A 21,929-nucleotide genomic window follows, 5' to 3' on the forward strand; every position below is an offset into this window, starting at 1 on the left:
AACACAGCAGGCCAAGCAGCATCAGAGGAGCAGGAAAGCTGACGTTTTGTGTCTACACCCTCCTCTCATCATATCCTGCCAATCAGACAAAGACCCATTTATGAGCATTTCTGAAGGGTCTAGGCCCAAAACGTCAGCCTTCCTGCTCCTCTGATGCTGCTTGGCCTGCTGTGTTCATCCAGCTCTACACCTTGTTATCAAAGAAACTTGCATTGCTGTTGCACCTTTCACAGCCCTCAGGACATTCAACAGCTCTTCATCGCCACGTGAAGTTCTTTCAAGATGCAGCTACCATAAATACAGGAGGCAGTGGGCGATCGGTGTATGGCTCACACAGACAGCACATGAACAGGCCATTCAGCCCCTCAAACCTACTCAGCCAAATGTGATAATAACTACAGCGACAATTGAGGCATACATTTTGGCCACAAACATGGTGGAACTCCTCTGTTCTTCACAACAGGACCCCTCATGTCCACCCGGGAGAGAAGACAGAGCCTTTATTTTAAATGGCTCACCTGAAAGACGGCAGATCCAACAGTGCAGCGCTCCTGCAGAATTACACCGGGACTGTTTGCTCCGAGGTTGTGCCCTGTTGAACAGTGGGCCTCAGAGTTGGGAAGTTGTCCCACTTCAGAGACAGAGCCCCGATTGATGTGGGTCTTCTGTCAGGGTCATATAACCCAATGTGCCAAATATTTATTAAGCCCCATAACATAGGAAGCTAGATATTGGTAACGTGATTCTGAAAGATCCAATAAAATTTATTCCAGCTAACTATTGTATACAAGCATTAACATTTGCAAGTTAGTATTAGGCTATTCAGTTTCAAGGGGCAGTTTCCATCAGTGTGTCATGCTTGAAGTGATTCACATTAAAAGTGGAGTCTCAGACCTTTTATACCCTCCCAGTGTATTCCCAAGTTTAAAGATGTATTGGGATGGAGTCCTTCTTTTCCTCAGAGAAAGCAGGTCGCTGTGGAATATGTTACCTGACTTCAAGAGGGAGATAGACCAGTTCCTGACTGGGGCAGTGTTTTTACAGAGAGGCACTTAGCCAGGGATGTCCTGCATTAAAAACTGAAAGAACTGCGGATGCTGTAAATCAGGAACAAAAACAAAGTTGCTGGAAAAGCTCAGCAAGTCTGGCAGCATCTGAGAAGGAGAAAACAGAGTTAAAATTTCTGAGGAAAGGTCACCAGACCCGAAACGTTAACTCTGTTTTCTCCTTCACAGATGCTGCCAGACCTGCTGGGCTTTTCCAGCAACTTTGTATTTATCTCCTGTATTAAACTGCAGGGACCGAATAGCCAGGAAGTTCTCCCAGGGGGTCCTGGGGAATACTTCAGTGTAAACTTGGAAGATTATTTGATCATTATCACTTTGCTGTTTTTGGGAGGTGGTTATGTACAAATTGGTCCGAGCTTCCTCCATTGTAACAGTGACCACACTTTGAAAGTACTTCAGTGACTGTAAAGTGCTTCAAGATGCCCCAGGATAGTGATATTGTCATTTTGCCCTGAACCATGGTGCTCACCTAAAAACACACAGCCAATGAAAAGACCAAATAAACTGGAAACAGGATTGAGCCCACTGTTCTCACCGGTGTTCCCCTCTCTTCCAGCAGGAGGTCAAAGAATAACATAACCTCTGGAAGAGCAAAACTGTGAAACTAAACAAAAAAGGCTTATTCACAGCAGTTAGTCAGTTTACCTGTGACACCACAGAGCTTCGTGGCCTGGGTATGACTCAATAAGGTCAGTGCAAAGCTCCATTTCCTCTTCAATCATGAGGGGCACGTCTACGGTGTGCGTCTCTGCCAATGCACCCTCTTCCTTCGCGTGCATGGAAAGACCGTCACAAAGGTCTTTACTGGAGGACTTCCTCACAAGAACCCCAGTGTTTGCAATGGCTGCATTTCTAGAACTGCCCGCCACAGACTTCAGCAGGAACTGGCGATAATGGAAACCGCTATGGTCAGAGACGTGAGTGGACACCCAGTACTTGGTGTTGGACAATTCATCAAGGAGGATCTGAGGAGAAAACAAAAAGGTGAAACGAGCGTCAAAGACCAACTCGCTATTCTGCAGAAGAGGAATGACCTAATATTTGAAAATGGGTGTGACAGGGTAGATATAGAAAAGACATTTCCCAGTCGTGAAAGTCCAAGAACAAGCAATCGAAACAAGATCCTAAAGTAAAATATACAAATCTAAAATAAAAACAGACAATGCTGGAAGTAGTTAGGTGGCCTGGCAGTATCTGTGGGTTGGGGGAAAGAGAGAGAGAGACAGACAGACAGACAGACAGACACAAGAGAGGAAAGAAAAGACAGAGACATGGACAAGAGAGGAAAGAAAAGACAGGAGAGAAAGGAGAGAGAGAGAGACAGAGAGAGAGAGAGAGAGAGAGAGACAGAGAGACAGAGAGAGAGAGAGAGAGAGATATAATACTTTCAAGTTGTGATTGTTAAGGTCTGATGAAATATAATTAATCTGAGAAAGTAATCTTGTTTCTATCTCCACATTTGCTGAGTATTTCCAGCATGTTTTTAAGTCGAGACAAGATCATCACCCAAATCCAGCACAGAATTCAGGAAAAATGCATTTAACAAGAAAATGGTGCGAATTTGGAAGTCACTGCCACAGGTAGCGAGTGAAGAAATAAGAAAGCATTGATGGATTTAACCAGAAGCTGGGTAAACACTAGGGAGGAGAAAAAAGAAATAATGTCGAAGAACATGTTGATAGAGGTGAGATAGAAGAAGAGTGGGAGGAGGGTCACGTGCAGCACAAAGCCCATTACAGACCAGCTGAGCCAAACAAACAAACACTGTATATTTCTGTGCCGTAAACACTTTGTAGTTTGTAGCCAGAAGTAAGGGGCATACCTTAAGATTGCACTTTGCCACATGCTGAAGGATCCAGATGCGATGGGACCAGGCATTGTAATTGCTTGGATACCTTCCAGCAGCATCAGAGCAGACAGCCATCTCGTCCTGGATTATTCGATGCATTTGTTCCGTAGATAGGACTCCCACGTTGGCGTTATTCCTTGAATTCGGAAGGCAAGTTTCTTGAACGACCTTCTGAAATACCCAACGTCTTTTAGGACAAAAGATGGCACACACAACTATTAGGGACTAAAATAGACATATTGCAAGCTTACCTTTAGAAACTTAAATGTCATATGCAGCATCAGCAGTTAGGAAAAAAAATGAGGTAATTCATTCTTCCAAACAAAATTTAAAAGACAAGCTAAATGGTATAATTTAAAAGTGGTGCGAGGAGAAGAGAGATCTGGGAGCATTTGCACACCAAGCACTGAATGAGGCCAGACAGATTACCAAAACAGTTACTAAACCCTAGGCTCTCCAAGTAAAGTCACAGAGCAGGAAAACAAGGAAATTAAATTGGTTAAAAAGCCATTGTTCAGTCTCCAGCTGTAGTAGAATATTCAATGTCTGGAGAAAATGCAGAAGAGATTTACTACAATGTTTTCAGGAATTGCAGTTATACACAGAGACTGGAAAAATAGAGTTGTTCTGCTCACAGCAGAGACTGCGAAGATGAGTTTTTATAGAAATATGTAAACTCATGGAGGGTGCTGATGGAGTCAATAAAGAGAAACTGTTTCCAGTGGGTGATTTAAAGGTGACTGGCAGAGGAATTGGGAGTGGGATATGAGAAATAGCCTATTTTGATAATGCAATGAATGGTTAGCATTGTGGATACAGATTCAATAGATGCTTTCAAAAGAGAATTGAACTAATACTTTGAGGAAAAATGGGGAAGTAGGGGAGTGGAACCAACTGGTTTGCTCATTAGAACAGACAGCACAGTCTCAATGTGCTGAATGGATGAATTATATCTGCGAACCCCAATACTGATTATCCCCCAGCCTTCAATTTTGCTTTATCTGAAGACTACAGAGTTGCTCACAAAGTCAATGCTTAAGGGCAATCGCTGAATTATGGAGAGAAGTCTCTTCAAAGTAAATGGGCATTTTAAATACATGCTGAACAAAGAGTACAACAGGACATCACAAAATTAGGCAGCACTTTCATTTGTCAAACTAAGTAATTAGATTTTAGCACTATTTTAAACAAAAAAATTATGTTCTTCAAGTAGCAATTCTAAAGGTTGCGATGTATGATTAGATGGATTGCAAGTAGACACCATGCTCTTTTTAAAGATTTCATTATAGACCTGGAATTGCATCAATTATTTTTACATGGGGCAAGTAGAGACAATTCACTCAGTGTCACAAGCACAGTGTCACCTGATCGTGCAGAGTGTCAGGTTGTAGAGGAGACAAGATTAAACATTGGGAAAACTGAGGCCAATGTTTTCAATTCCTTTCCAAACTAACACCATTCCTCACCTTGGTAACAATCTAAGGTTAAGTCAGTCTGTTTGTAATCCGGCAACAAGCTTCCAAACTCAAACTATTAAAGATGACTTACTTCCACCTCGGTTTCATTGCTCAACATCGCACCCGTCTTAACTCAGCTCCTGCTGAAACTCTCATGCCAGCCTTCATGAGTTCACCTATTGTAATACATTTCTGGCTGGTCCCCAACATTCAATTCTGGATAAACCACAGGTCTTCTATAACTACTTCTCTAACTCTATGCCTGTATTTCAACTTCTGCTTTCATCTGTGCTCGCTGATGGGCTACATTGACTGTGCAATGTTTTGTCTCCCCATCTTTCTAATTGCTTTCAGCTCCACCATTTAGATCTCTGCTCCTCTAACTCTGGCCGCTCGCATGTCCCAGATGTGAATTGATGGTAAAGCAATGGCCACGTTTCATTGGCCTATGCAATTTCAAGTTTTAGAGTTCATTCTTGACACCTCTCAAAATGCCCTTTAAAACCGAACTCTTCCACCAATACTTTTTGTCATCTGATCCAATTATTATGTGGCTGAAAACTCCCTGTGAAACACTTTGGAATGTTTTATAACAATAAATAAAAGGTGCTAAATAAACACAAGTTGTTGTTAGAAAGCATTTAATACAAAGGAGAAGTGAGCCAAATTTTTGTTCCTTCCCAAAATGAAACACCTTTGAAGTGTCCCAAAATGTTTATTACAGGGAGGGTCCCACCCAGAGTTACTTCATTTAGGGGTCTCTAATTTAAGATTGAGATGACGAGGAACTTCAGAGGATTATTAGAGTCTGGAATTCTCTGCTCCAGACAGCGTTGGGGGCTGGGGTATTGAATACATTCAAGGCTCAGTTGGATGGTTTTTGGATTGACAAGGGAACATGGGAACAGACAGAGAAGCAGAGGTGAGACTAGAGTCAAATTAGACAAGTTATTGAATGGTAGAGCAAGTTCAAGGGCCTGAATAGTCTATTTCTTATGTTAAAATTGATTAAAAGAGCTTTAGTTATCAAGGTCAGAGTGGTGATCTGGGTATTTTCGTCACCAAGACAGCAGAAAGAGGAATTTATCTGATTTCTCCTCTTGCTGGTTTGGCCCAAGGTTTTAAATCTTCTTCAGGGGAGGGTGGGGGGTTCATATATCGTGATACACAAGGTACCACAGTTGTGGGGAATATGAAGGATTAACCGGGGGCGGGGGTTGGAGAAGAGACAAAGAGGGTATCATTCCAGTTCATCACCACATTTCAATTGTATCATGCCTACTTTAACTCAGCAGATTAACATTTACAAAATGGGACCACCAAGACACTACAGTTAGCGTGTAATGTCATTGGGAAAGTAAATGTCATTTTGAAGTGAAGGTTTGACACAAACTTAAGAGTCCAGCATCAGCACAGGAACTGAACTCTCAAGTGTATGACGCTGTGCACTGTGACTTACAAACAAGTACACAGAGTTGAGGCAGGAACTCATTGATTGACAGAATAGGCTTGAGGGGGTAATTGGCCATCTCCTGTTCCTAACTGAAGCAAATAAATATTCTTAAATTTAAAGAACAAGGTGGTGTTTTCTAGTTGTATGTGGAAGAATATTGCTTTAACCAAGTTAGTTTTGTAACCATGTGCTGATCAACTGTGTTACTCAGGAGGAAGAAAGGTTTAATTAACATTTCAGCTCTTGTCCATGCTGGTTAGGTGCTTCAGTGAGCAACAAACCAAAGGGCTCCTTTTTTCCCCTCTAAAAGCAGCAAGAATTAAAATGCAAGATAGAAAGTGACTTCAAAACATTCCAGCAAACATATCTCATTCACATACTACAGGGTCATGGTGACACCAAACATTGGAGCTTGAAGTTTAAGTGCAAAAGACTGGGGAAATGTCACCCATTCAGTTCGCACTCAGCAGTTATAGATGTTTAAACGGTGCAAGTGGTGGACATTAAATCTCTCAGAACAGAAAGATCTACAGAAGAGTCACACCTCAGCAGTAGCCAATGCCACTGAGTGGAAGATATTCTTCCCACTTAAAAAAAGAGAGACTGTCTACCACTGCCCCCATAAGAACGAACATCGGGACAATCAGTCAATTTAAAATCAGAGATTTACAGATGCCAGCCAAGAGTATCAAGGGATATGTAAACATTGACAAGTGAAGCTAGAATATAGATCAGCAACATGAGGTAACAGTGAGAATGATATCACTGGGCTAGAGGACCAAGTTAATGCTCTGATGTAGGCTCAGATCCCAACACGGCAGCTGGTGGAATTTAAATTCAAATAATAAAAATCTGAAATTAAAAACTAGGCTTGGAAGTGGTGACCATGGTTGTCACCAGTGGCCATTAGTGAACTGGATAGGTTCACTAAGAACGTCCCTTAAGAACGGAAATCGGCCGTCCTTACCTGGTCTGGTCTATTCCAGAACCATAGTTGACTCTTCACTGCCATCTAATAGAGCCAAGCAATCTACTCAGGTCAAAGATAAAATGGGATGGGTGACATTTGCTGGCCTTGCCACATTCCATGAAAGAAAAATCCAATTAGCTGGGAAAACAGGCTACATCATTTCCTCCTTTGTTCCCATAATGACAATAGTTAGTTACAGCAATCTTATAATCCGGGAAGCAGAGATGCAGAAATCTGTCAGATGGGGACTGGGGAAGCTAAGAGATGAGAGTGGGACATGTACTTTACTCAAGTAAATTGTCTCCTGTGAAACAAGTTTAAAAAAATCACCGTCCTTAATCCCACCGAGAACGTTTGCTAATGAGAGTTTCTCAAGTAACACAAGTAACTAAAATAACCCAAGTGAGACATTAAAATGGACAGAAAAGAAAGTTCTATTACATTTGACCCAAAAATAATTCAAACATCATTTAAATTATTATACGAGGTGTTCTTTTACAAACCTGTGAATCCAAGTTTCTGGACTTTTAGGGAACTTTGTTAAGGCCAATTTTCCGAGATACAAATCCTTAAATGGATCTAAAGCTCCCAACTGCACCAGTTCCTTTCTGGAAAATATTTCAGGATCATTCTCTCATGTTATCAAATGAAGTAGATTCCAGTTATTAAATTAGGCAAAAAGCAAAAACGCACACAATTATCAAGTCTGTTTTAGATACATTAAACACACGAATATCAATGGCACTATCAGCAATATCATTTTTGTGAATATTAATATGTCAGTATTTTAATTTGGTTTTCTACAATAACAATTAAATCAGTAATTTTAGTCTTAGCTGCTTATAATAGTAACCTGGAGATTTGGACTAATACTTCAGGTAGAGTTCAAAATCCCAACATTGCAGGTTTAATATTTGAATTTAGCATTTGTTAAATAAGAACAAACAGAACCTAGCATTTAAAGGTGGTAGCAATAAACAAAAATGGGACCAAGCAGCAATTAGATGGTCACAAACAAAAAGAAACAAACTATGCCACTAAATATCCTCCTAGGAAGTGAGTCTAACATATTTATCTAGTCTGCCTATGAGACTCCAGTCAATACATCAACATGATTCATTCTTCCCTGCTCGCCGAAATGGGCACAGCAAGCCCTTCAGAGGAAACTTTGGGGCAAGTATGCTTGGACTTAACTCCTTCCAAAGGACAAATTAAAAAAAAAAACTCTACAGGTAATGGAGAAAGCTTTTCTGCAAATATAATCATAGCAACCTTGTAAAATTCTGAGCCAGGTCAGACAATTACTCAGTCCCAGTGTAAAATTTCCATTCTTATGCAGAGTTCTCGACATTAAAATACAATTAGGTTATGCAGACTCCAAACCGCCTGTGGTTTCATATTCTGCACTCCGGGAAAGAGTGACACCTCACTGAGCAACACAGGTCTCCTTTTTCCTCTCAGAACTGTTGTGTCCATTTGTATGCAACAATCACCTACACAAGGGTGTGACCAATTAAGTGCCCGTTTCATTACCCACATTTTACTGGCCAAAATCAGACCAGGGTATAGGCTGGCTCAATATTTGCCACAATTGTTTTTCTTTTATTCTCGCATGGGAGGAGAGAGTTGCTCTTGTCCATCCCTAATTGCCCTTGAACTGATTGGGATCGTTAGGCTATTTCAAAGGACAGTCAAGAGACAAGCACATTGCTGTGGGCTTGGACTCCTCTGTAGGCTAGACCAGGCAAAGGTGGCAGATTTTTTTTCTCTTAAAAAAAACACATTAGGGAACCGGAAAGGTTTTGAATGACAAATCAGTACTGACTTAATGGTCACTATTACTGACGCTACCTTTCTATTCCAGGTTTTTATGAACCAAATATAAATTGCACTAGCTGCTGTGATAGAATTTGAACCAATGTCCCCAGAGATTACCAGCCCAATGAAATTATCATTATGCCACCATTTTCCAGCCTTGAAACTCAGACAGAGCCAAAAATGATCTGCACTGCCAGTAATCAATTCAACTGATCTGAAGCTCAGAGCAGGTAAATCAAAGTCTGTTCCAAGACCTAGTATACTACAGCATTAAAAAAAGGGCCCGTTTAATCCATCATACGCATGCCAGCTCTTTGAACGAGCTATTTAAATTCATCCCAAGTGTTCTGAAGTACGAAAATCTAGCCCTGAAATTCCACTCATAGGGCAGTAAGGAATGCACAACAATTTCTGGGTATTGACCCGGTATTAGAACTTTATCTATGCTTCCTAAATTTGAAAACAAAAATTAAGATCAGAGGCTCAACCACAACAAAAAGTCCTGAATTGAGGCAAACAGGGTTCAAAGTTGCTTTTAAAGTAAATACACTGTTGCACATGAAAGCCCCTCCCTCTCAGAGCTCGTTCAGCTGTTAAGAACCAGACAGTCAGAAGTCTCATGACACCAGGTTGTAGTCCAACAGGTTTATTTGGAATCACAAGCTTTCTGAGCACTGCTCCTTCACCTGATCAAAACGCAGCACTACAAAAACTTGTTAACCTGGTGTCGTGGGATTTCTAACTTTATCCACCACAGTCCAACACCGGTATCTTCACATCACAGAATCAGAGAGAGACACACAGTATCTCACTGTTTGGGAACAGTAACTACAGTTCATGGATTAAACAGCTTCTAAACAATTACTGTCTAAGTTCTGGGTACAGGAAAGAAAGAGGGAGGGGAGGGTGAAAATGAGGGTAGACTGACAAGAAATAGAAAGAAAAAAAACTATACACACGCAAAGACACCTTCCCTAAATCTGCATTATTATCCAGTATCTGGTGTATATATCTATACACTCATTCACAAGTCATATGTCTATATCCATAAGTTTAAATAAATCATAACATTTAGAAAAGTAAGCAAGTTGGTTAATATTTCGGGAGAAAGCCAAACAGAATTAAGCACATCAGGAGCTACTGAATACGCTCAAATTAAACCAAAAATTTACACTTTTCTGGAGTACTTGGATTTGATTTCTCAGCTGCTATTCACAGTCGAAGGACTGAATTTGCATGGAATCAAGCTGACCGCAGGGACTTTTAAACATGGCAGGCAGGGACCTGGATGCAGAAGCCCTTCCCACGTTGCCAACATTTCATCTTCTGGGGTAAGGGGAATGGAGACATGAAACACAAACTCAACCAGATCACTTGAAAATTAGCACAATGTTCTAATGACCCCCATTTAGCCCGTCCCTGAAGTCTTAGAGCTGCAGTTTGGGAGTCACAAATTTATACAGCAGACATAGATGTCCTTGAACGTCAGGTTAGAAGAAAAGTTTGTTTCACTGTCACAATCTGAGGTGATTTAAATATTCAGCCTATTCCAGATGAAAAAAAAATGCTGAAGCCCTCCTTTAGAGCCATCCTGCTTGGACTAAAGGGCCACCTAATGTAGGTTATATAAAATTAATACAATTTATTCCTGCAGCTCAATAGAATTCATCTCCCAAGAGCTGTTACCAAGATCATGAATGCTAGGCCAAGTTTCAGAACCAATTCTCAGCAGGTGGTCTTAGCTCAATTTGACTGACAGTTGAATGAGAGTATTAAAGGATCAATTGTTTTTGACGCAGTTACTGAATAGGTGTTTGATATTTTACGACAAATTGACCAGTTGAGGGGATTTAAAATCCTTGAATGCGTTCCACATTGACTTTTTTTCCAGAAACAAGTATGCATAAGTGAGAGCTCATTTGTATTGTTAGAAGTTTACAACAAAACCCTGTCATTTACAGGATTTCTTTGAAAAATTTGAAATTTGAAAACCATCAAACTTTAAAAATAGGAGTCAATTAGATACGATACAACTATTCAAAATTTTATGTAGTGAAGAGAATTGTCAGTAAAAACATTGTTTTGTTTTAAATAAGTAGAGATGTCCCACTGGAAAAATTGCTTGAAAAATACTAAGTACACAAAACATGTATCATCTGCAAATTACAAATCAAAGCATAACAATGTAGTCACACCACTAAACATTACGGAAGATGATGCACATGAAGTGCAGTTTCTAATCCAGGAAACAGATCATGGACAACTTCTATATCTTAGTCTTTTCTTAAAAATTGGAATCATTCAAGTGCTTTCATTTTGACATTTCCTCCTCTTTTTATTTTTTGCCAGTAAACTGTGGATAAGTAAGCTTTGGACCCCCAGTGGACAAAATGTACAGAATATGAATAAGCATATTCGCAAAAGATGCAAATGACAGATCTTCACTGCATTTGGCTTTTTCCTCCTACCAACTACCCCCCATCTCCACATCCTTCCAGAAGTCCTCCTGCAGTGGACACTGCATGAGTGACTACAGAGGTGGGGTTTGGAGGACACAACAGCTTCTAAAATAATCGGGATGGAGTGCCAGGGAACCAAAGTGGTCTGTCTAACTCCCGTGCCTGCCAACAATTTGCTTCAGACGTCAGCAGGTCTTACTCAATGCTAGCCACACCTCCTAGAAGCAAATATTGGGTGTAATGAGGCTCTTTATAATCGAAGCAAGTCAGGAATCCCCCAACACTTGTGACTAGTTAAAACCCAGTCTAGGAAGCATTAAAACATTGCTCTCAAATCCTTACATGGTCTTAATTCTCCCCAAACACTTTTAGACAAAGCAGATTGATTTGCTTTTTCCAATTCTGATCACCAGTGCATCCTTGATGTTAATCACTGTCTCTTCAGTCACCTGAGCCCCAAGCTCATACTCCCTTCCCAAAACTTCTCTTCTTCCTTTACTACACTGCTTAAAACCTACTTCTCTAACCAAGATTTTGCCTCCAATCTCTCATCTGGTGCAGTATCAAGTTTTGTTGAGTAATCTCTACTGTGAATTTAAAAAAAAATTCTTTCATGAGATGTGGGCAACATTGTACTGAGTGCCTTGCTAGGCCTATTTCAGAAGCCAGTGAATTGTACCTTGCTGTGGCAGGATGGCAGATTTCCTTCCCTAAAAAAGATAAGTGAAGCAGGTGGACTTTTACAACAAAAAAAAGTTTATTTGCCTTTCAATTCTTGATTTAATTTTTTAAACGTTAAATTTAAGCAGTACACTGGTGCCATTTAATCCCATGACTCCCATGACATATTAGCCTGGGTCCCTGGATTACTGAAAACAAAAAACACTGGAAATCAGTGTGTCAGGCAACATCCATGGAGAGAGACAGCAAGCTGATGTTGAGACAAGATGACTCTTGTCTAGACTCGAAATGTTAGCTTACTCTCTCTGCATGGATGCTGCCTGACCTGCTGTGATTTCCAGTGTTTTTTGTTTTTTGTAGAGATTCGAGCATCTGCAGTATTTCCTCCTCCCTGGATTACTAGCCCAGTAACATCACCACTACGCCATCATCTCCCCATAAAAGTCCCTTGCAATTCTTGCTACGTTTAAAAGAAGTGCTATACAATTTTGTCCTGTGCGTTGCAAAGATTAGTTACCAGCAGTCTGCAGAAAGAGAGTACTTTGTGTTCCTACGTTAACCAGAGATAGACGTGTTCCCCATTCAAATCATTTTCTAACATCCCTCCATTTATTGTATTATCATCACAGTCTTCCATTTGGCCCAAGCACGTTAAAGGAAATGGGTTATTTACATCCTTTTACCATCCTCAGGTGTTAAGGGATTTTCAAGTGGAATCCTCAAAACATGAGTAGTTATCAATGTCTAATTCTGCAGCATCAATTCATTACCATTAGAAAAAGAAAGTGTTACATGCCAATATTCTTGGTCGATACAGAAAGGCAATTTTAATTCCATTCTAGTTGGTAGGATGCCCCAACCTTCAAGTGAGAACTTTCTGGGATCAAGAGAGAGGAGCAAGATTTAAAAAAGACATGAGGGGCAATTTTTTATTTAAAAAAAAGAGAGAGTGGTTAATGTGTGGGACAACTTCCAGAGGAAGTGGTGGATGCAGGTACAATTACAACATTTGAAAAGACATTTAGATGAGTATATGAATAAGAAGCGTTTGCAGGGATATGGGCCAGGCGTGACTAGTTTAGTTTGGGATTACGGTTGGCATGGACAGTTTGGACCGAAGAGTCATACGGCATGGAAACAGACTCCAAGTCCCACTCCAGAAACTTCAGCACAATACCTAGACTGACACACCTAGTGGAGCACCCAAGGAAGGGCTGGTTTGTTGGAGGTGTTGGCTTGCAGATGAAACACTAAGTCAGTGGTTTTCAATATTTTTCTTCGTGAGGGAACTCAAATACATTGTCGACTTCTGTGGAACCCCAACCCACTCTGCCTCCCCCTGTCACAAAGTAAACCACTACTGAAGAAAAAAATTGGGACTTGAAGATTGCACAAAATCCATTAGGGATGCTGGAGAACCCCGAATAAAAAGTGTTCCAACAAGATAATGTCTTGCTTTTTCAGGTGCATTCAAATTGCTGCTACTCAAAAAGGAATATAGAAAAGGAGCCAGGGAATTTTTCCTGGTATCTTGATCAATATTTACTCCTTAACAGATTTTGTTTGTTCATTTTCCAGTGTATTTTTGGCACATTATTAAACACAAAATTATCAGACTGCAATTTGCGACATTGCAACAGTAATTTTCAGTCATAACTGGTTTTGGGATTTTCTGAATGGTGCCACATGAATGCAAGGTATGTGCTTTCTCCAATTTCAAAAAGTAACTCCACCATGAGCAAACAACACAACAGCTTTTAAAAAAGATCTTAAATTGTCATAAATGCCACGGTTGAGTCAGGTTTCGGATCTGAGCCAGCCACGGATATTGACACTTGCTGACTGTGACATACCTGACATTCCAGGCAGTTGTGAAGTCTGGATTTAGAAGCAGCAGAGTACAAGTGAGATCAGTCAGTGCTGAAGAGGAGGGAGAGATGTGGGGGCGAGAGGAAGGAACAAACAAAAAAAATATATTAAGCAACCTTATTTAACAAAGTCTGTTCACATAAAATTAAGCAAAAATCTATACCACATATTGAACAGGTTTCCATTAAATCCAATGGAATTGCAGGCACTAGCAAATCATCAAGTTGCACATATTCCAAACATCAAAAACTAATTTTCTACAATGTAGGAGCTATAAAAGGCTATATATGGAAAAGTCGTGGGTGGAACAGAATTCATTGCTGCTCACAAGACAAGAATAAATTTACGCTGCTATACAGATTGTCAATTGAGAGAGGATGTCTATGATGCAAGATGTTTCTCTTTAAAGAAAGAAACATTGGATTACAGATCAAATCTCAGCAAAACAGCAAGCAGCTAATCAAACTGAACACTCAACCATAGATAAAGTGGCAGACTGAATGATTCCAGCCACCCACCCTCCTGACTGGCTTCCCACTTGTCATTCTGCTTGAACTTCAGCTCATCTGAAGCTCTGCACTCCATAGCGGAGGGAACGAAACCAAATCCTGCTCATCCATCGCCACCTCGGGTCACTGGCCTCTCAATCCTATCATGCCTCAACTCAAAATTTGTTATCCTAGTGTTCAAATGTCTCTGTAGACTTGACACTCAATATCTCCACAACGTCCTTTACATTTTCCCAAGTGCTGCACTTTACCAATCCTGGTCTCTCACACATTTCCGACTTTTAATTGTTTCTCCACTGTTGGAAAGGCTTCAGCTACCTTGGAACTAAACTGAAATTCCATCACCAAACTTCTACCCCTGTCCTCAAGACCTGTCATTTTAGCTAATGCTTTTGGGCCAGGTGTTGCAAAAACTCCTTGTATGGCTCAGTGTCAAATTCTGCCTGCCAATTGTTCCTGCAAAATGTCTTGGGATGTGTTACTACGTTAGAGGTGCCACATAAATTAGAAATTGTTGTGATCTAGTCAGAAAAAGAAAATGCTTAAAACGAAACGGCAATGGCTATATTTAAAATAAAAACATGCGGATGTCAGAAACGAGAAAACTTCAAAGAAATCTGAGGTTTGATCTAAACTGTTCACAGCACTGATCAGACCAGAGCTACTGTCAGTTCAGTCACTCGGGGAGACAGGCAAATCTAAACTGCTCAGAAAAGGAGTGTAAAAACTAAAGAAGCAATGATTGAGGACACTTGGTCTTTTTTTTGCCCAATGACAAAGTGACTTTAAGATGGTTTAAAAGAAGTGTTTTAAAAACAAAGCCAAATGTACAATGCAACCTTTAATAAAACTGCATAGTTAGAATATGCTAAACCCAGTGAAAGTACAGAGCAGAGACATCTCATAATTCCAGATTCTAAGGTTTTAGAGTAGATTTGTAGCTCGGATTGTGGATGTTGTGGTTGGTTGGCTTGCCAGAGTTCCAGATTAATAAACTGAGTCATTTTCCAAGAAGAGTCAAGGATGGAAAAGATCTTGAAACTGTTGCAAGAAACTGTGTCAGTAGGGAAGTACTAATTTCTTGGTTTTGTGAAAATGAACTTGGCTTTTGACAGTTTCACTGTCCGATGAACAATAGCGTTAGAGTAAATATTTGATTCTAAATAATAGGTCATCAACATGAAACAGGTTTTCACAACACTTCAGATGTTTATTTTTAATAATTCACAGTACTTTGCCTTTGTATTAATTCTGAATGGTACACAATGTGCTGCGAATCAAAATACTAATTCAATCTATTGGATTTCATTCCAGATTTTCTCCAATGATATTCTTTCTACCAATATTATTAAAGGATAGCACAAGTGTCTAGATGGTAAACAGGTAGAATTCACATTTCTAAGTGCTACTGCTGAGTCATTTCAGCTTAACTGATATCCTTTGCCGGCTGTTACAGGAGGGAGGGACAAAGACCAGGACTCAAAACCAACAGCACTGATCAGATAACCAGAGGAAGGGATGATTAAGAAAGAAAATAACTTTCATTTACATAGTGCTTTTCATTAGTTTAATAGGGCCCAAACAGAAGGAGCAATTTTGACATGTCACCACTTTAATGTAGAAAATATGGCAGACAATTTGTACAGAGCAAAAGATCCCAGAAACAGTAGTTAGGCAAAGATTAAATAAGTTTTCTTTTTTCAAAAGCACAAGGTTGGTTGAGGATTCAATGTAGGCCCAGGACTACAAAGGACTTGCTGATCTTCAAACGAATAATGCACCGAGACCTTTACATCCACCTGAGGGGTAACTACCACCTCATCCAGAAGACAGCATCTCCAACAGTGCAGCACTCCCTCAGTAAAGTGATAGTGTCAATTTGGATTGTGCTAGAGTCTCCGGAAAGGGAATTAAACCAACTGATGGAGAAGCAAGCTTCTAAGCTCAGTGTCACAGCTGACAACTTACTGAGGGGAAAAAAAAACCCAGAAACCGCAATAGAAACAGCTTCACTACATGCATGCCTGTACATGTATGCCCACAGTGTTGTGCACTTGACTTCACTATAATTCTCCATCACCTACAGTCTAGGTAAGTTTTTGTCAGTCAAGAAACTACATGTACTACAGCATAGCATAAATAAAATTGAAAGTTTTACAGAAGATTTGGAGTTTAGGTCGTGGATGAGGTTGCACACTTGCTCACCGAGCCGGTGTATTTGATTGCAAATGTTTCGTCACCCTGATTGGTAACATCTTTAGTGTGTCTACGGTGAAGCGTTGGTGTTCTGTCCCGCTTGTTATTTATATGCCTCGGTTTGGTGGGGAGCTGGTATTACTTCCAGTTCTGTTTCTCAGTGGATTGTATATCGGGTCGAGATCAGTGTGTTTGTTGACAGAGTTCCGGTTGGAATGCCAGGCCTTCAGGAACCCCCTAGCATGTCTCTGTTTGGCTTGTGCTATTATGGATGTGTTGTCCCAGTTGAATTTGTGTCCTTCTTTGTCCGTGTGTATGGAGACCAGTGAGAATCGATCGTGTCTCTTGGGGGCTAGTTGGTGTTCGTGTATCCTGTATTGCCAGTTTTCTTCCAGTCTGGCTTATGTCGTTTTCTCGCAGTCCTTGCATGGTATTTTGTACATTACATTAGTTTTATTTGTTGCGGATATGTGGTCGTTTATGTTCGTCAGTAGCTGTCGCAGGGCAGTTGTTGGTTTGTGGGTTACTCTGATGCCTAGGGGTCGGAGTAGTCTTGTGGTCACCTCTGATGTGTTCCTAACGTACAGTAGGGTGACTAGCGTGTCTGGCTGTGCTGCTCCTAGAACTACACAAAGCAGAACAGGAACACTTATACGGAGTTTTTGAAAGGAATGGATACCTAAAAAGCACAATCCACCATTACCTCCATGACAGACTACAACAAGAAGTCACAACATGGCCAGACACAGCAGTCACCCTACCGTACATCAGAGACATATCAGAGGTGACCACAAGACTACTCAGACCCCTAGGTATCAGAGTAACCCACAAACCAACAATCACGGTGTGACAGCTACTGACGAACGTAAACGACCCCTTACCCACAGCAAATAAAACTAACATAACGTACAAAATACCATGCAAGGACTGTGAGAAACATGACATAGGCCAGACTGGAAGAAAGGGTACACGAACGCCAACTAGCCACCAAGAGACATGACCAATTCTCACTGGTCTCCATACACACGGACAAAGAAGGACACAAATTCGACTGGCACAACACATCCATAATAGCACAAGCCAAACAGACACATGCCAGGGGGTTTCTGGAGGCCTGGCATTCCAACTGGAACTCTGTCAACACACACATTGAACTGGACCCGATATACAAACCACTGAGAAAATAGAACCGGAAATAATACCAGCCACCCCAGCAAACCGAGGCATATAAATAACAAGCAGGACAGAACACAATGCTTCACCGGAGACGCACTGACAGTATTACCTAGCAGGGTGACAAAACGTCTGCAACCAAACACAACTGCTCGGTGAACGCGTGTACAACCTCAAATAAAATTCACTTGTTTGGAATGATTTTTTAGATGTCAGATAAGATTACAGAAATTAAAACATGGGTGGCTGTGGAATAAAAGTGAAACTCTTTTGATAAGGGAGATTGTAAAATGGAGATTGTTCATCTTCTTTAACAAATTGTAATCATTCTGTAAAATTGCTACTCATTAAAGTAGACTAAGAAGAAAATCACATTGTGATAACAATAGCTGCTCCTCCACAACTTAACCACTTAATTAACCCTATCACTTCTTAAAAATGGGGCAAAGTAAAGATATGTGCCAATTCTGCATGCATATAGATAGAAATTTGAAAGCTAAAGCAGCGATTCAGCATCTGATTACTAGGGCAAGGGTTACCCAGAAAGAGACAAGATTTTTCAGTGGTTATACAATTTAGTCATTAATTTTCCAGGTCCCAACATTTTGCATTATCATTGAATGGGTACAAGTATTGACAGATCATTTATGTCATCACCAGCATTAAATAAAAAAAAGTTAGCACGAAGTTTCAACCTGGTACCAGCCATTTAGGAAAGAACAAAATTTCAACATTCCCAGTGGGTGAGCTTTATATTGTCATTCCAAAAAGCATTTGTTGCAATATCACAAGGAATTTAGTGCTGAAATATCGAGTGAAAGGAAATACTCCCACACGGGGAGAAAGATAGAAATTGCAAGGTCGGAGAAATCTGATATTATACAGAATAGGAAAGACAGACATCCCAGCCACAGGAAAGAGACCTTGTAAATATGAAAAAGAGGATTTTTATTAAGCACAATTCAAATATCAAAAACCAAATCACATAGGCCTACTTTAAGAAGGCATCTCAACATACACACGCTCACATCTATTTATCGGCTCGTTATTTCTGGAAGATCAGTTGCACATCTTTATACCTCCATTAATTTGATTACTGGACACCATCACACCCAAGGCCCACAATATTTCAACTTGGAAAACGCTCAGCCCAAATTTCAAATCCCTCCTCATCTGCTCCAGCTGTCCAACCTACCGAGGTCTCTATACTCCTCCGATTTGGACTTCTTATAAATCCTGGATTTATAAACCATTCCAGTGCTGGCCATACCATCGAATTGTCAAGGCCCCAAGCTCACAAACATCTTCCCTGAACATCTCCATCTCAGATTCCTTTAACACTGTCCTTGAAACCTACTTCTAAGGCCAACCTTTCGTACAGCTCACCAAGTGGTTTGGTGTCAAATTTTGTTTTGACAACATTCCTGTGAATCACTTTGGAATGTTTTTAACCTTGTTCTTTAAAGTATTATATAAAACGTAAACTATCGTTAACCCGCTGGTCCTGAAAACTGGACACTGTTGTGGAAATTCTTTTTTTTTAAAAAAATGTCTGTTTATCAGAAGTCTAGTGGGAGAGCTAGTACAACAGCAGCCACTTACCATCCCGGTCTAACCACAGCTTTCTTTGCCTGTAGAGAACAAGTTTGCTATGGACACAGGGCAGAAGAAGCTTAACACACCAGCTTTCTACACCGAGCTTATTTTCCACCAGAACTATAGGACTCCGATTGTACCGAGCTTCAAGACACGGAATCAATCCAATTTCATCACTGCATAAACAAGGGAGAAGAAAATAAAGTCACCCCAGGACCAGACAGGAAATAAAGCACAGGTAAAATGGCTACTTTTAAAGGTAAATATGAATTGAATTTGCTCTTCAAAATGATCTTTGCATGTGCTGTCAGTGCTGCCATTGGCAGAAAGGTCAAGAAGCAGCAGGCATCAATTTAAATGGACTGGCCAAAAAAAAAGGTAACACGGGTAAATATGTCCTGACACGATATGGGAATGGTTGGGGTCAGGGACACCTTGCTTGAGAATGTGGCGTTAGCAGACTCACTTGAGGCATTCAAGAATGAATATTAGGCCACAGAAGAATAAAAAAAGGCTGAGGGAGTGGAACTACATAACTTGTACAGAGCTAGCAGGAGGTCAAAGGCACAAACGTCCTCCATCTGTGCTGGGTTTGTTAGCCCATTGCAAAACATAAAGAAAAATCAACATATGCCGACAAGATGTGCTGATTGAAAATGCACTGACAAATGCCCACATCCTCTCCAAAGGGCAACAGAAGCAATCACGCTTACAATGACACTTTGCAATGTGAATTTCAGAAAAGAAAAAAAAACTGTGGGTGTTTTCTATTAGAAAGAAAAGGACAGTAGGTCAGTTTAAAACAGGAGACAGCCAAGCCTCCACCCCCCGCCCTTCCCACCAGTGGATTCACAAGTGGTATACAAAAAGACAAAACGGCACCGTGCCCTGATGTTTACATCAGCGATTGCAGCCAGCCGGGTGTTATTGCAATTTGGAAGTAAATGGTTTCTGTAAAAGTCCTTTTTGAAGTTTGATGCTCATAACAGAAGAGAGGCTCTCGGAGACCGACCGCAGATTCTCGCTCCCTTTATGCTCGGCATTTCCCAGTGCCGACCCCCCCAAACCCTGTTTATAAACCCCTGTGACAGTGGGGATTGAGCTGGCTCCGCGATGGTCTGATGCTCAATGCCTTGGGCAATGGGCGGCGGCTGTACCCGCGGCAGACCCGCCACTTACATGTTGGGGTTCCTCCTGAACGCGTTGGCGATGTCTTTGACAACCCTCTGAACCAAAACGTCCACCTCCTCTTCCGACTCTGCCATCTTCCTCATTCAACTCGCCGGCTGCAGCAACACTTCCGGGGCAAGACAAATATTATGTATATTTTTTTTCTCTCTGTAGAAAGCGCCAAGGGAGAACTGAAAAGTTCTTGAGAGACCAACAAACACACACAATGAGCGGGCTGTAGGAAGGTCCAGACGTTTACCTTCTGCGCCCAGTTGCAAATGCTGTCTCGGGGATTTCTGTAGTTTAGGGAATAAAACGTGCAACTTCAAAAAAAAACACACTTCTCCCCGACTACCTTCAGAAAACTTTTACTCACGTCCCCCCCAAAAAAAACTAGGCACTCAACTCAATGCTGGAATTCAAAAATTCACAAGAGCAAAAAATTTGGAAGACTCTAGATTTTTCCCTTACCCCGTTTGCAAACAAGCAATTGGTAACCGACTCTAGTTATATGCATTCATGTAGCGACCTGTATCCTCCTCAAGATATCCTGTGGAGCAATTAATTACATCAATTTGGATTGTCAACTTTGATGAGACCTATTCCCAGAGGTAGAATCTGGGTCAGTTGCCTAGAGCCCTTACTTTATACCCTCTGTGATAGTATCCAGGAGGTATTTACCCTTACCTAGGATATCTGTGTCACAGGTAACTCCATGCTTCTAAACTGAAAGCTCTAGGTCCAAACACAAGCGTGTGCTGGCTGTTAGGAATATCAGAACTAGACAGGATGAGCTGAATGGCCGCCCACTGTCTAATTTTGTGTTCGTTTAAGGCTAACTGTAGGGGCAACACGGAGTTGTCCTACGGTAACAAACAATAACTTGCATTTATGTAGCTCCTTTAACGCGATCAAGCAGCAGTTTATGAGTATTGTCAGACAAAATTCGACAATGAGGCACATTAGGAACTATTGGGACAAGTGGCATAAAAATTGAAGACATAGAATTCAAGGAACATCCTTAAAGACACAAAAGAGGTGGACAGATTCAGAGAGGGGATTCCTGGAATGGCCGATTGCATATCCCCCATTTTCATTGCTCCATTATTGACAGCTTTCAGATACCTGATTGCCAAGTTCTGGAATTTTCTCTACCTCTCTCATCCCTAAATAACATCTATCAAGGTACCTTTAAAATCTAACTATTTGACTAGACTTTTAGCTACATGTCCTATTATCTGTTTCTGTGGCTCACTTGAAAATTGTGAGTGGCTTTGGCAGGGTGGTCATAAAGATGTTTTCACTTGGGGTGGGTAGTGGAGGGGAACAAATGTAGGGCCATCAATATAAGACTGTCCCTAACAAGTAAAGAATTCTGAAGAAGCTTCTGTGGCCAGTGAGCAGTGAGAATGTGGAATTTCTTATGATGGGGAGTGGTTGACAAAAAGAGCAGAGATACTGTTAAGGAGGAAATAATAAAAAGAGAAGGCCATTCAGCCCCTCAAACCTGTTCCACAAGTCAATGAGATCATGAACAGATTGAGACTTCGAATGTTTTTCAGTTTTTTTTACTCATATGTGGGATGTGGGCGTCGCTGGCTGGCCAGCACTTATTGTCCAACCCTAGTTGCCCTTTAGAAGGTGGTGGTGAGCTGCCTTCTT

The 21,929-nt window shown here is 40.9% G+C and overlaps 1 protein-coding gene across 4 annotated transcripts; it reads right to left on the minus strand.

Annotated features, from left to right (window-relative positions):
- Positions 1-1,708: 1,708 nt before the first annotated feature.
- On the minus strand, positions 1,709-21,007 carry ptar1 (protein prenyltransferase alpha subunit repeat containing 1). Of its 4 annotated transcripts, XM_048595096.1 has the most exons (8): positions 20,955-21,007; positions 20,739-20,817; positions 20,277-20,563; positions 19,104-19,273; positions 13,608-13,674; positions 7,300-7,404; positions 2,890-3,103; positions 1,709-2,032 (listed from the first exon to the last, which is right to left on the minus strand). In XM_048595096.1, exons 3-8 carry the CDS (start codon positions 20,369-20,371, stop codon positions 1,709-1,711), a joined length of 975 nt encoding a protein of 324 aa, XP_048451053.1. In that variant the 5' UTR covers positions 20,372-20,563; positions 20,739-20,817; positions 20,955-21,007. The 4 variants fall into 4 exon arrangements, with proteins under 4 accessions (XP_048451053.1, XP_048451054.1, XP_048451052.1 ...); XM_048595097.1 differs by lacking the exon at positions 20,739-20,817 and having other exon boundaries at positions 20,955-21,006; XM_048595095.1 differs by lacking the exons at positions 20,739-20,817; positions 20,955-21,007 and having other exon boundaries at positions 20,277-20,727.
- Positions 21,008-21,929: the final 922 nt, after the last annotated feature.

The sequence above is a fragment of the Rhincodon typus genome, chromosome 3, assembly GCF_021869965.1.
Source record: "Rhincodon typus isolate 14 chromosome 3, sRhiTyp1.1, whole genome shotgun sequence".
Taxonomy (NCBI): Eukaryota; Metazoa; Chordata; class Chondrichthyes; order Orectolobiformes; family Rhincodontidae; genus Rhincodon; species Rhincodon typus.

Bases quoted from the DNA above. Each gene is read 5' to 3' on its own strand.
- ptar1 (XM_048595096.1), bottom strand. From the start codon at position 20,371: ATGAGGAAGATGGCAGAGTCGGAAGAGGAGGTGGACGTTTTGGTTCAG. The intron at 3,104-7,299 runs GTTTGTAAAAGA...TTGTCCTAAAAG, and splicing joins CCAGAAACTTGGATTCACAG to ACGTTGGGTATTTCAGAAGG. The intron at 2,033-2,889 runs GTATGCCCCTTA...TTTTCTCCTCAG, and splicing joins TGGCAAAGTGCAATCTTAAG to ATCCTCCTTGATGAATTGTC.